The sequence below is a fragment of the Suillus plorans genome, assembly GCF_016647745.1.
Source record: "Suillus plorans strain S12 chromosome Unknown HD556scaffold_47, whole genome shotgun sequence".
Lineage (NCBI taxonomy): Eukaryota > Fungi > Basidiomycota > Agaricomycetes > Boletales > Suillaceae > Suillus > Suillus plorans.
Genome location: NW_024537431.1, coordinates 326,014 through 340,808, shown reverse-complemented (window position 1 = coordinate 340,808; position 14,795 = coordinate 326,014). Strand labels below are relative to the sequence as shown.

At 47.6% G+C, this 14,795-nt stretch overlaps 3 protein-coding genes across 3 annotated transcripts; 1 reads left to right on the top strand and 2 right to left on the bottom strand.

Annotated features, from left to right (window-relative positions):
• Positions 1-7,617: 7,617 nt before the first annotated feature.
• HD556DRAFT_1241746 (kinase-like domain-containing protein) lies at positions 7,618-8,719 on the bottom strand (the record flags this gene model as incomplete). Its single annotated transcript, XM_041298223.1, has 3 exons — positions 7,618-8,265; positions 8,315-8,589; positions 8,650-8,719. The coding sequence occupies 3 exons, from the start codon at positions 8,717-8,719 to the stop codon at positions 7,618-7,620; spliced, it is 993 nt and encodes a 330-aa protein (XP_041157784.1).
• Positions 8,720-9,514: 795 nt separating this feature from the next.
• Positions 9,515-12,168, bottom strand: HD556DRAFT_1528798 (uncharacterized protein; the record flags this gene model as incomplete). Its single annotated transcript, XM_041309389.1, has 11 exons — positions 9,515-9,867; positions 9,922-10,133; positions 10,184-10,322; positions 10,381-10,487; positions 10,538-10,658; positions 10,706-10,774; positions 10,826-10,864; positions 10,917-11,013; positions 11,069-11,324; positions 11,377-11,401; positions 11,463-12,168. 11 exons carry the CDS (start codon positions 12,166-12,168, stop codon positions 9,821-9,823), a joined length of 1,818 nt encoding a protein of 605 aa, XP_041157783.1. The 3' UTR covers positions 9,515-9,820.
• Positions 12,169-12,509: 341 nt separating this feature from the next.
• HD556DRAFT_1445868 (uncharacterized protein) lies at positions 12,510-14,451 on the top strand (the record flags this gene model as incomplete). The annotated part of the gene is made up of 6 exons (XM_041306999.1): positions 12,510-12,608; positions 12,661-12,959; positions 13,011-13,074; positions 13,120-13,201; positions 13,251-13,852; positions 13,909-14,451. The coding sequence occupies 6 exons, from the start codon at positions 12,510-12,512 to the stop codon at positions 14,449-14,451; spliced, it is 1,689 nt and encodes a 562-aa protein (XP_041157782.1).
• Between the last annotated feature and the right edge of the window lie 344 nt (positions 14,452-14,795).

Here is a 14,795-nt window from a genome sequence, read left to right as displayed (position 1 = left end):
AAAAAGACCTTTGAAGAGCTCGTTCCCCCCTTTTTACACCAGTACCAAGATGTTTTCGCCAAAGACGGCCTTAACAAACTCCCACCTGAAAGGCCTGGGGTAGATCATCGCATCGACCTCAAACCAGGATTTGTACCCAAAACGTCGAAAGTTTATCCGTTATCCGGGAAAGAACGGGAGGCCGTCAAAACCTTTATTGAAGAAAACACCAGAAAAGGTTTCATCGTCCCATCTAAATCCCCTCAAGCTAGCGGATTCTTTTTCATAGGAAAGAAAAGCGGAGAGTTACGTCCCTGTCAAGATTACCGATATCTTAACGACTGGACTATACGAAACCAATACCCCCTCCCCTTGCCGAAATCCCTCATCGAACGACTCTATGACGCCAAATACTTCACGAAGTTCGACATAAGATCAGGGTACAATAACGTTAGAATCCATCCTGAAGATCGCTGGAAAGCAGCGTTCACTACGCAAGAAGGGCTGTTCGAACCAACAGTCATGTTCTTCGGACTGACAAACTCCCCCACAACATTCCAAGCGTTTATGGCGAACCTCTGTCAGCAACAAATAAACGAGGGGTGGTTAGTCATCTATATGGACGATCTTTTAATCTTCTCAAAAGATCTTCAACAACATCGAGCACGAACGATTGAAATCCTCAACATCCTTCGGAAGGAAAAGCTGTTTGTCAAACCGGAAAAATGCACTTTTGACGCTCAAGAAGTAGAGTATCTTGGAATGATAATCCGACCCGGAGAAGTGGGCATGGAACCCGCCAAAGTAGATGGAATTAAACACTGGCCAACCCCGGAAAACCTAAGGGACACACGATCGTTCCTAGGGTTCTGCAACTTCTATCGAGCATTCATCGCTCATTACTCGGATATCGCCTGACCTCTTATTGACCTTACAAAGAAAGATCACCCCTTCCTATGGACAGACGACTGCCAGAACGCCTTCAACCGCCTCAAAAACGCCTTTTTATCGCAACCGGTGCTAAGAAACCCTGACCCAACTCGACAATTTGCAATCGCCACTGACGCGTCGCTTGCGGCAACTGGAGCAGTACTGTTACAAACTGATGAAAATGGGATGTACCATCCATGCGGTTACTTGTCTCAATCATTCAATCCCGCAGAACGAAACTATGAAATCTTTGATAGAGAGTTACTGGCAGTCATCAGAGCACTCTCAGAATGGCGCCACTACCTTGAAGGGAGCCCCCATACCGTGATAGTATTCACGGATCACATGAATCTCCTGTACTTCCGCTCCGCTCAGAAGTTGACAAGAAGACAAGCGCGTTGGCAGCTTATCTTATCCAACTTTCAGTTGGAATTGCACCACGTCGCGGGAACCAAATTGGCTGCCCCCGATGCACTATCACGACGCCCGGACCATTCACTCGGAAAAGATGATAACGAGAATCGCATCCTCCTCCCTGATACCATGTTCGTATGATTGATCGACAACAACCTATCGGAGAGCATTGCACGCAACTCCGCCGAAGACCCCGTGTATCAGAAGGCCCTGCAAGCATTAGACGGGGTATGCCTTCCCCCAATGAAATCCGCCCTCTCCGACTGGACATGCACCAACGGCGTCCTCTTTTATAAGCACAGGGCCTACGTGCCAGTGGCCCAACGGCATGACATGTTGTTTAAGCATCATGACCACCCTACAGCTGGGCACCCTGGCCGGTTCAAGACTGAAGAGCTCGTGAAGCGGGATTTTTGGTGGCCCACCATGGGAACCTATATTCGCAAATACGTCGACGGATGCGCTTCATGTCAGCAGATGAAAGCCGACACGCATCCTGTTACCCCACCTTTGCGTCTGATTCCCTCCGTTGCCACTCGCCCCTTTTCCCAAGTTTCCGTCGACCTCATCACCGATCTGCCCATGTCGGGAGGCTTTGACTCTATCATTATTGTGGTCGACCATGGGCTTACGAAGGGGGTAATTATTTCACCATGTAACAAAAACATCACCTCAGAAGGAGTGGCCAAATTATTCCTCAAATATGTGTTCAAGAGATTCGGCCTCCACGAGAAAGTAATCTCTGATAGAAGACCACAGTTCATTTCAAAATTCTCTTGAGAACTCGCCCGACTCCTTGGATATCAGATCGCTGCATCAACCGCCTACCACCCCCAGACAGACGGGCAAACAGAACGTCTCAACCAAGAACTCGAAACCTATCTTCGGATCTACTGTAGGAGTAACCCGTTAGAATGGGCCAATCACCTTCCTATCGCCGAATTCGTTCACAATCATCGAAAACACGACGCTAGAAACACTTCTCCATTCTTCCTCATGATGGGCTATGAGCCGCGGGGAATCCCCCATATCCTACCAGTATCCAACACGCCGGCAGCAGAAGAAAGACTTAGGAACCTTCAGAAGATACGTGAAGAAGCACTCGCCTGCCACAGCATCGCTATGCAGCGAATGGCAGAAAGATCTCGCCATGGGAAATATCAACCCTGGAAGATAGGAGATAAGGTATGGCTTACGGCCACCAATCTCCTAACATCTTTACCATCCAGGAAACTTGCGCCCAAAAGATACGGACCATTCGCTATCACCGCAGTCTTATCTCCCATCACGTTCACGTTGAAGCTTCCAAATCAATGGAAAATACATCCCACGTTCCACGCTTCTGAACTATCCTCCTATCGCGAGACAGAGATACATGGACCGAACTACACCGAACCTCCACCTGACGTTATCAACGGCGAAGAAGAATACGAAGTAGAAGCTATTCTTAGCCATAAAGGAACGGGTAAACGAAGACGCTATCTCGTATCATGGATAGGCTATTCGTCCGGAAGCAACGAATGGATACCCGAAGAAAACTTGCGGAGTTCGAAAGAGCTTCTAACAAGGTATAAAGAAAGACACAAGTTGAACTGAACGAACCATTCCCCTTGAACAAACACCCCAAGTAACATGACTCCCCCATTGACACCTTCCCCTACCGGATCGTCCTCATCCGCCTTCTCCCTCGAAAACTCCACATACAAAAAGAATATCATTGACCTAGACGACGACGCCATCGTCGAAACAACCCTGTTGTCCCTTCCCCATGCAGTTGAACTAGAAAATCAGCTCGCCAAAGAACCTGCATTTGTCGCCGCCCCCATACTATCCCAAATCCACGTTATACGCGCCACCGCCGCCCTTGAACTCAGATTCAAGGAAATCAAGGACAATGCCCTCAGACTCGCTTGCCAACACCTTCAGAGACAAATTCGCAGTCTTGAGATTCAGCTGCTTCCTTCTGCTTTTAGCACTGTCTGCAAATCAGTTATATGAGCTGTTGCAGAATGAAGCAAGACCGAAGTCGGTCGCCCGCCAAGCCCTTCTACTAGCACTCCCCCCGGCAGCATACCTGCTGCAAATACGATTAGAGAAGAAACTCAGCCTGTTGCTCAACCAGCACAAGCTGAAGAACCATTACCCATCCCCGAACCCACCGTCGTCTTTAAACGAAAGACCCGCAAGGGAGCTACCGTGCACGGAGTGTCGAAGACTAGAGCTTCTAAGGGAAAGAAGCGCGAAGTCATTGACCTCACCGAAACCCCCGACATCATCACAGTAAAACAACCCCAGTTCTCCCCAGACAATTTCGTCTGTCGCGTCTGTAAGAAACTCGGGCACCGTCACAAGAACTGCCCTGAATATCATTGCCGCGTATGCCAAAGCCAGAAGCCTGGCCATCTTTCCATCTATTGCCCTTACGCCGCAAAAAAGGAACTATTCCCATTGGTTTACACCGATGAAGGCTTCTACGAAGCACTGTCGGAATGGGAGGCGAGGAAAGATGAAGAACTCCAGGAGGAGATAGACCGGGCGAATCAGGAGTACGCCACTAAGTATAACGAACCGGAGTTCTGCAACGCCGACGCAGACCCAATTTACTATGACCACATGGACGAGTATGTCAATACCGAGGAATATTGAAGTCGGAGACTTCAACCATAGCAGTGGGGTAATGTTACAGTAACATTTAACCCCTATCTTCATTTCCTTTTGTTCCACTTACAAACGGGCCGTCCGTATCATGCTTATCTCTTATCTTCGCCAAGCGGGCTGTCCGCCTTATCTTTTCTCTTATCATGCTTCTATCTTGATAAACATTTACAAGCTCCGCTTGAACACTTGTATATAAACCTAGCTACCAACGATTGTATTCTTTACTTTAATCTACTGGGTTTTACCTGGAACATTGTCCTTCAGTAAGGTCTCCAACCTTACTGTCAAAGAACTACTATTCTAAGGGAGTCAGCGACACTCGCCTTAGCCAGAAACCTTGACCTCTCATTCGAGAGCAGACTCACGTCTATCTGGCATCCTGCCGATTGTCTATTCAGACACAGATAGCTCGACTCATCCCAGTCGTAACAATACTTGTCCGCCCAATCCAACCCTATATTGACTAGAGGCGCAAGGTGTGGTATTAGAAGCAACTCATTCCACCGCTGGATCATGTTCTCGAAAGCGGGAACTGCACTGCTCAGTGTGGGAGTGCTTTCGCTGGACATTGTTTGCTGAGCAGTGTGTGGTGCCTAATATACAATGCTAAAACAGATCGCAAGTTTCGAAGATGTAAGTACTGACCTCCAAAATCACTTCAAGGTCCTGTAAGACGAGCCATTCCATAGGACTCAACTTCTTGTCGATCATGTGGCATTGAAGGGGGGAGTCGCAGAATAAATCCACGGCCTAGTTCACTGTGAGTCCATGTATTTAGTTGAGTGGACGCTTACCTGGCGAAGGGTTCATAAACGGTTCAGCATGACATAGGATGAGTCCCAACGTGTGGGCTCATCATGCAGGAGTTGCACAACAGGGAGTTGGATGTTTACACCTGAGTCGTCTTGGAACCACTTCTCGTCGTTTCCTGTGGTAATGATTACCCTAAAACTATTACATCGTTTGTCCGATGCATGGATGGTGCGTATGAGGAGCCTCGCCTGATCCAGAGCTTTGACTTGGACAGCTTGAACATACATATCTTTCTCGATAATCTTACCTTCAACTACCCATCTGTCGACCACATCTGAAAAGTCGGCTTTCCAGTACTCATCGAGAACATGCCTCACACAAATGTTGATGATGTGAGGAAAGCATGGGATCCTCTGTTTGACAGGATGAAATTGTATCCCACGTGACTCCAATAGGCATGATAACTCTTGCATGGAGGTGTGGTTGTTTGCCGCATTGTCGAGAGTAAAATGACCCGACTAAATGAAGTCAGCACATGTCACATTGAACAAACTAGATACCAACTTTATCTGTTACATTGGCACGATCAAGGAGGCCCAGGATGGATGTGCCCAGGCTATCTCCTGTATGACTCCCTGGTGTATGATGGAAAGCTATCAGTGCTGCCTTTAAGACGAGCACATTAGTCCAATCTTCTTTGGCAATCCAGTGAGCAGTAATCGCCATAAACGGACGGAGATTATAATCCGACCACAGGTCGGAGGTAAACGAGATCTTTCCCTGTGCCTTCTGAAAAAAATATAAGACACTTCATGGGACTCGACAGTAATACACTTACCGAAAGGTCGCTCTTTAAGGCCCTGAAGTAGTCATCAAAAGCATCAAGGATCAATTCCCGCAATTTGGTGCGGTGACATATGTCAGCATCGTTTAACGCTGGTCGCAGAAGACGGATCAATCGACGAAATTCAGGGCATTCGATGATATTGATTGCCTGAAGACATTAGTAACAATAGCTTGTAGAAAGTAGTCAGCGACTCACCTGGTCATCAACAACGATAAACTTGACGAGCTGTCGATGCATTTCATCGAGGGTGAAGTCAGGTAAATCATCTTGTAGAGGTCCCTGCCTAAGTGACGTGCCATCGCGATCAGAGGGAGAACCAAGTGAATCGATGGTACAAGTCGGATCCTTCTTCAGCCGTCTACAGATCATCCCAAGGGTCCAACCTTCATCGAAAAGATCATTCAAAGACTTGATGTGTATTTGCCATCCATGGCGCTCCGCCTCTTCTAAGTAAAGGTCGGTGTGACAGCTGAAAATGTGTGTTCGACGACCTCCAGAAGCAGTAGAGTTAGTGTATGACGTCACTGGGTGTGAGGCATCCTGTTGGTTCATTCGCCTGGTAAAGAATGTAAGAAAGAACAAATGTCTTGCATTGATGCAGATGCAATACTTACTCACAAGGTATGCAGATCCTGCGCTTAGCAACTGTATCTTCCCTAAAAAAGAAAAGAACATCATCAGAACTTTTAGGTTTTTTGGCACGACCACCAGTGGCCAAAGGTTCAGTTGAGGTGGAATGGACGGTGTTGATTGCAGTTTGCAATGGGCTAGGGCCTGTAGGTGCCCTGTCCATAGGTGCCCTGACCGTAGGCGCAGGAAGGCTGTCCTCTCCTTCGTCTGCAGAGACATCGTCAAGATTGAAGGACTCCCCTTCTTCCACTGTAGGATCTGTGGGATTTGGAGCTGCAGCACCATCTCGATATCTGCGAGGGAGCTGCCGGTTTCGATGTGGGTTGGTAAATGCTGCAACAGCAATGGGGATGATGGTGGGAGGGGCCAGGATGGGAGCAGCGACAGCAGCAGTGGGAGTGGGTATGGGAGTGGCGATAGCAGCAGTGGGGGTAGCAATGATTGGAGTGGGAATGGGAGCAGCTGCAGCAATGACCTTGGGCGCACGCCGGCAAGGTGGCATATTGGTAGTACTGTGGTCCGTGGTAGACTAGTAGCAGTGAAAACCCAATGACGAAATCCCTCTTTATATAAATGAAGACCCTGGAAATATCAATGAGTATTATAGAAAATAGTACGGAGTACTGGACCGCTTACCTGTAAAGTTTAAAGGGTGCTGAGCGATAGGGTGTGGCCATACAAGGTGAGCATCTAGAGTCTGGTAACTCCTGGGGTCGTGCCCTCACCCTCAGGAAATCAGGATCGATCGGTTCATCGAGTGCTGAAACTAGATATAAGTCAGATATTCCCTGCAGGAAATGTGAGTGAAAAATGTTTCTACCTGATACTGATAAAAGCACGTGGGTGCTTGGCAGTGGCAGATGATGAGTGAAGCTTGCCTTCACCCTCATGGTCAATTTTAATCATGTTCTAACATACCTTCATCCTCGCTGCTTATGCTGATAGCCGCTGATTGATTGTGTGCCGGACAAGCCTGAATCTATATCACATCGGAATAAAGTCAGAAAGGGAAGTGACTTGTTGGTAAAGTCTCACATGCAGACTCAGTGATGCGAATGGGACTAGGGTTCAATGGCAAGGTACCTCATGGAGCCTAGGTGTTGGGCATGGGGCAGGACCGGCAGGTTCCACTGCGCAATGCAGATTGGAGCGTGGGAAAATTATATGTTTATTAATTATGCCTAGACTGGACATACATCGTGGTACTGTAGCAACAACTTGATACATGTGTTCGTTTTATGTACATACAAGTAATAGTAGTTACCCTTATTCCATCAACAGTGTTGGCTACTTTTGCGGCATGGTGTTGAAGTGGGTGCATCATGCATGTGGTTGGAAGCCGTTACGTGGACGTAAACTTCAAGATAACTTGAGCTTCGGTTCACAAGTGAGATGAAGTGGACTACTCACATACGAGTTGATTGGCGAAGAGGCATTTCCTTCAGCAGACATGGGGGTGTCACCTCAGTCACCCGATATTCATTAGAGAATGCAGGAGTATGTGTGGTAAGATCATCAGGCTTGTTGAAATCAAGCAAGCGTGTAGCTGATGCAGGTAGGGTGGCACGAAGACCATGCAGTAACAAACGAAGATAGCCATGGTCAGGATCCTCCGAGAATGCAAGAGAGCGCGAGTAAACGAGAATACTCGCGAACTCGACAGGAATTCCATGACACAAGGCTTCAACGGTAGTGTTTATTTTGCGCTCGAGTATGGCAGCACTAGAAGTCTTCTCGTGGTCATTGGATAGCCATGGGAGGGAGCCACACAAAAAATATATCAACATATATGCCAGTGATTCGAGATCATCGCAGCGACCTGGCTCAACTCCTAGGTGGTTGTTGATTGAGGCAAATGCGGGGGTGCCAGTAAGACGTCGATCATGGCGAAATGGTATGTGCATTCTGGTTGACGTGTTGCAGTACTCCTTGGCAATACCGAAGTCGATAATAAAGGCAGTGTGCCTCAAATCGTCGAGACCCACCACGACATTCTGTGGTTTGATGTCACCATGGACGTAGTTGTGCGAGTGAATGTATTCGAGACATGAGAGCTGAGTAAATATATTAGCCTCTGCAACAACCCGTCACAGACCGACCTACCAGTTGGTCACCAAGATTAACGACAGTATGAAGGCTGAATTTCTGATCGTGCGAAAGGAATATATCATGCAGTGATGAACCAAGGAGCTCGAGAGCCAGAGCATGGTATATTGACTCTCTGCCGAACCAAAGTACATGGGGTATGCTGACTCCACCTTCGAGTTGTTTCAGAATGTGGTATTTGCACTGCAGAGAAGATGAATTGTTGACGATGGGTTCCAGTTTGATGGCAACTACATCATCATTTATGATGTTTTGTGCGCGGTACACGACAGCTAAGTGAGATACCGAGTCTGAATCAACATAGTCACCATGTGAATGTCATAGTTACATACCATATGAACCAGATCCTAGTACGTCCCCCAGTCTAAATCTTCCATCAACTCGAACGGGGACTTTATTCATAGTAAACAATCCAATCAACACTAGTTGACTCCTGGAGCCTGAGAAAGGTTTTCATACGTTGGAGCTGGCTTGAAACGGCTTAAGCCATTTTAAGCCGGTGTTCACTCATTTTCGGTTCATAGCTGGTTTGCATGGCTGACTAACGCTTTGAACCAATCTAAACAGCTCACTTGGTGACTTGGCTACCAGTGTAGCCGAACTGCTGGCTATCCGGCAAATGCCGAGCCTGAGTCGGCCATAGCCGGACCGCGGCACAACTAGTTGTGTACATCTTTTACATGTGTGGACAGAACAGTACAGCTTTACAGGTTGGTGTGCTACTGGACAGTAGCACACGGTATTTTTCGTCACAGTTTCGAAATATTGCACATGACACAATTTTCAGTAGGTATCTGTAGTAGTAGTCTGTACAGGAACTAACAGAATGAAGTGTTATTGTAGTGAAGTGTACAGAAGGGACCAAGCTGTGCATCTTGCATGCTGTACAGAACGAAGTAGTTTGCTGATGTACTCGTTTTCTATTGATATCACGCCAGCACCCATACATACATACATTAGACCAAGCGGGAGTAAGCCCCCCGCGAACAGGGCTATGTCCTACATAGGGTCCTCGACCCCGAAGGTGATTTTTTTTTTTTTTTTTTTAAAAAAGATAGATATTTGGCTACTGATCAGTCAACTACAGAGAAATGATATCGATCAAGAACGAAAAGTCATGCGAGCACTCGCCAACGATACATACACTGTCACCGTGTGGTGTGCAAGAGCGCAAATCATGCGCAACATGTGAGAGAACTCATGTGAGACGGTACGAGAGCACGCGAGAGGAGGCATTCAATGGTTCCATTATCTACAAGAAAGGGAAAGAAAAATACTTTATGCAAGTGAGAGGACAGCAGGTGCAGGAAAGCGGTAGTATGCAGCAACAAGCGCGAGAAATTAGCGGAAGGTGTTGCACGGCATATTCCCAAGGATTGCTAAAATTCCTGGATACGTGCCAAATAATACACATACATTCAAACATACTTGTCTGTACAATCCGCTTCTCGAACCTTAAGAACAAATACAAATACAACATATACTGCGGACACATTGCGTTCTTCACTGATACCTTGTCCCGAAAATCCCCTCTTCGTATGATTTGATTTCTGAATGTCATCAAGTTCATCAAACCGGAATCAGGAGGACAGAAAACGACTTACGCAATGCGATATGCTTGGAGTGGAACCGACAAAGCGCCAAGTTCCCCATCATGCACCATATGCCATTGAGTTCCGCGTTCTTGTTGCGTCCACCAACTTCGCGCCAGACGCTATTCAGCTCTCCTTCTTTGTCAAGGCCCCAGATAGGATACAATTTATCATGCAGGGACTCCGGAAGCAGAGCACGATAGGCATGACGTGCATCAGCGTAGCTGATAATAATGTGAATCACAATGTCTATTGGTCAGTAAGAACAACGTACCCAGTAGCGAAGACCACTACGTCCGCATCGAGAGTAGAACCGTCTTCGAAAAGTAAACCTGTCTGGGTAAAGCGCGAGATTGGCCCATCGCTCTTAAGTTTAATCTTCCCGTCGATGATCATCTGGGAAGCTCCAACATCTTGATATTAACATTATATGGTCAGCGCAGACACGCTCCGATTCGCAAATGGACCAACCGAGATAGTATCCTCCTCCCTTATTCCATGCCATAAGTAGAAAGCCAGAGTCGTCGTCGCCCAAAGTTGTCTTGAAGCCCCGTTTTCGCAGGCCGTCAAGAATTTCCCTGAATCCCTCCTCTATCAGGCGACCGGAATATGATATGTAATCACGTACTTATCTGCATCAGCAATGTCTTTGGTGACACGTTGGTGTATTAATTTGAGCAATGAATTGGGGTAAGACGCATTCACGCGATCCGCAACATCAGTAGGAGGGCCGCCCTCCCAGAAGATCGCTGGGTGCGTTTATAATAGCAAAATTGTAAAATAATAGAGAACTCACCCATTAACCTCGGCATACCCTCCTTTGTGGACATGATGTAACTCGGGCTACGTTGAACCATGGTCACATCTGCGCCAATTTTGCTCAAATACCATCAATATGCTTTAGAAAATCATTTACCAACGCCATTTTCGACATAGTCCGCACATATGTCATGCGCTACACTTTACAGTGAGCAGTGAAAATACGACACTCATGATGCGACCCCTACCAGACGTGCAAGCGCCAACAACGACGACCTTCTTCCCTGCGTGATCAGTTGCAAGATTGTGATGGCTGGAATGCAATATCTGCCCCTTGAAGTTGTCCTATGTGGGTATTTAATGTTAGCCTGAGGACCCTGCATTCATGGATCGAACGAACCTGCCCTGGGATATCTGGAATTCGGCCCATACCACTGCCAAAGCCCAAGGAGAATACGACATGGTTGACCTCAAAGGTACGCTCCCCTTTGTCAGGACGTTGGACCGTGACACTCCATTTCTTTCCCTTCGTACCCGGAATGACGGACATGACCGTAGCGCTGGTCCAAACGTCAAGCTCCATACTGTGTGCATATGATTCTAGCCAATCTGCCAGTTTCAATGCAGGCGTGTAGACAGGCCACGATGTAGGGAACCTGCGTAATTTTTGGTTAGACAGTCATGGATGAACCGAGGTGTGAGACCCACGGAATGTATGGCATGTGATCATACCCTACACATAGGTGGATTGAGCAAGAAGCAAACACGATATTCTGACATAGTGATAGGCTCACAGACGGGATCATGGAGACACAACGCTGCATAACGCTTTCTCCAATTATCGCCAATCCTCTCGTTCTTTTCCACTACTAGAGTCTTCATACCAAGCATCTTAAGCCGGGCTGCAACGTCGAGCCCACTCTGCCCGCCTCCTATCACTATGACGCTGGGTTCTTCATCGATACATTCAATTTCACGTGCACGCTTCACAGCCCACTTTCCATGGTTTGGCTGGTAGTCTCGTCTGGGCCCATTCTGTTCTGGAAAACCTTTGAGATTTTCCAAGTTCGTGAAGACGGTATGGGCCTTCCATGAGCCATCTGCGAGTGGTACAAGCCGGAACACCCCAGATGCAATGCCGACTGTAGTTTCAAAGTCAAAAAACGCCTGAATCCAAGCGATATCCGGGTATGGTCTCTGAAGATCTACGAGATCTTCCCTGAGTTTGAAAGAAGACAAGGTGAATAATGGAAGTTGGTCTGTGAGGAATGTTTTCACTGAAGGAATGCTTTGGAAGGTGTGGAAGTCCCATGTTAAGGAGAGCATATCGCGCCAGAAGACATCATCGACGAGGAGATCTATGACTGCTGTTATATTCTTTGATTGCATCGCTTCCGCGAAAGTTGAGAACCATTGGCTCGCGATGGCTTGAACATTGACATCGGGAGGAACTGAGCTTCTGAGGTTATCGAGAGTAGGGAGGGCCAGTTGGTTCGCCATGATGCACAGAAAACATGACCTTGAGATTATCACCGCTATAAATGCTTTTTGCCAGAACGGAGTTTCATCGAAATTGATACGTACGGACCTCCAATTTCGGCTCTACTTCCTGATCAGATGTCGTTTGGAATCATGATAGGGGATGCATCTGACCTGCCACCGTGACTGCGAGGGTGACAGGTTTTGATAACGTTCTAAAGTTGGCCTAAAGAGATTTAAATTAGCAAAGTTGCCACGCTCACCCGAACCAGTACAATTGCAGTGAGTCACTCAAAGTTACCCGCAGTAGATCAGATACGACCCTCATCAATGCTCTCTCGTACACCCGACACCTGTCGTGAATGAATTCTCCAAATCTTGCTGCTCTGCCTGGCGATCTTTTATTGGAGGTAACATCATGCCTATCCTCTAGGGCGGATATCCTCAACCTGGCACTCTCAGTAAGTATCCCAAACTCAATTGTGACTTCTTTCCTGAATTCATCACACGAAGAGCAAATACCTGTTCACTAGCACATGCCCTGTATTGTATGCCCATGTGCACCTCGGGACCGCAGAACAATGCCAGCGAACCCTGTCCATGCTCCGTTCTCGCCCGGACGTTGCGCGCCATATCCAGAAACTCCATATTCAATTTTCTGCCTCTTCCAACTATATGGTTGATATCAATGGAATTACGATCTCAGCGATGCTGAGAGAACTGGCGCCGAAACTGGACGTGCTCCATACTTTCATCTGGGACGCGGATGAGATCCCTCAATGCGATGATATGTGGTTCGCCTTACGAATGTCGTATGTCTGATCGGCGAATCATTTCTCACCAATTACTTAATTTTGTCACAGGTGCCCACGACTGCGCACACTTGGCACATGTTATGGATCTGTGATACCCAGCCAACGAAGTCATGTATGTGCATAACAAAAATGTGTGCCATTCATTTATTTTCTTCAGTTGCTGGAATTTAAGAACCTCCGCGGGTTCTCGTTGACCCTGAAATATGGATACCACACTCATCATACAGATGACTTTCAAGGTCTGTGCTCGGTTGACATGTGATTTCTTAGCACTCTGATGCGTTGCAGATGCTCTTCCTTTCGATGGTCGTCTTTGGGATATGCTGATCCGGCGTTCTCCGGACCTGGAGGAGCTGCATGTCTTGGGTGGACCATTGATTCTAGACGGAACAGTGCACCCGCTCTGCAACGCACGCTGGCCCCTCCTACATTCCCTATCTCTAGGCGACGTCATGTTAGATTGGTCTTCAGGACCAGGGCCTATGTCCTCCAAGCGCCCCTTCATAGCCTTTTTGGAGGCTCATCAGCGTCTGCGGTTTTTTCGTATATCCCGCACTGCACTGAGTCCTCATATCCTCCCTTCACTCGATCCATCCGCTTTACCACACCTTACCCATTTTACTGGTTCGTTGGAACACCTCCAAGCCCTAGCCCCCTCCCATCCACAAATCACACACTTAGCGATCGAGGAGCCGCTAATCATCCGTGATCTCGCACCTCTTTTAATCGCAGGGGTATTGCAGAGCCTGCACTGCCTCACTGAACTTCGCGTTGCCTTCGTTTTCCACTCTTCGTATGAAAATGGAAACTTGATTAGAAACCTTGTAAGCGCTTGCCCTGGACTGACCACGTTGGAGATAACGTGCGCAAGAAGGTCGTCCTTCAAAGTTGTATGTTTGTTTTTCTTGATTGCCACCTGTATACTAAGTTTTTCGATGTCTATCAGGACACACTAGCCAAATCCGTCAACTGCCTCCCTCGTCTGCGTCATCTACGGTTGACGCTAGTTCCGATAGCCACAGGGGACTCATTGCGCGTTTGCGCATCCCATGTCGTACAAGCGATCCCGCGCTTACAGTCATTTGCACTGACGTTCATTTCTGCCTCACTTCCTCTATCTCTTACCCCCGTCGATTTTGGCTTGTATGAGGAGAGTGGGAACTACGTTGTTCGTACCGATGAGCATGGGCTCCCTCATTCTCTGAGCTGCACCGAGCGAAGACCTGCGCTACGCCTGCCCTTCACACTTCCTAGCATCCCCATCCCACTAGCAGTGCCGCTACTGACTTTTTCTCCTTTCACATCCCCTTCCCCGCCAAGGGAGAGGAAAATGAGAATGCAGCGATACTTGCTGAACCTCCATCCAGGCACTTCCAAGCATGGTGGGTTAGGTCTTATTTTGGAGCGTAGTACAGCAGGGGATGAGGCGAGGGTGCTTACTGTTCTTATAGCCCTGAGCGGGCTTGCGCTGTGGGGTTTCTTTGCATAGATTTAGTCGTGATGGGTACGGACAACCTAACAGCCCCTCATTTTTATTATTTATTATTTATCGGAGTTAAAGTTGATTTATTGATGGACTTCGCTCGGACATGATATCGATAGATTCTGGAAGCCAAGAGACATGTCAACTTGCCTGTGTATCAGGAACTAACTTACACTTTCAGGGTAATGGAAACTACCGCAGCACAGGCTTGCTATCAAATTTATAACGCGTCAATGGTTTACTATACAGCCTGCGATATATGGCACATCATTCTCATCGTGGGGCGATGCGTGCGGTTGTTGGTTCCTCTGAGGGCTTGGTACAAGCTGTGATGGTGATTTTCCGGGAAC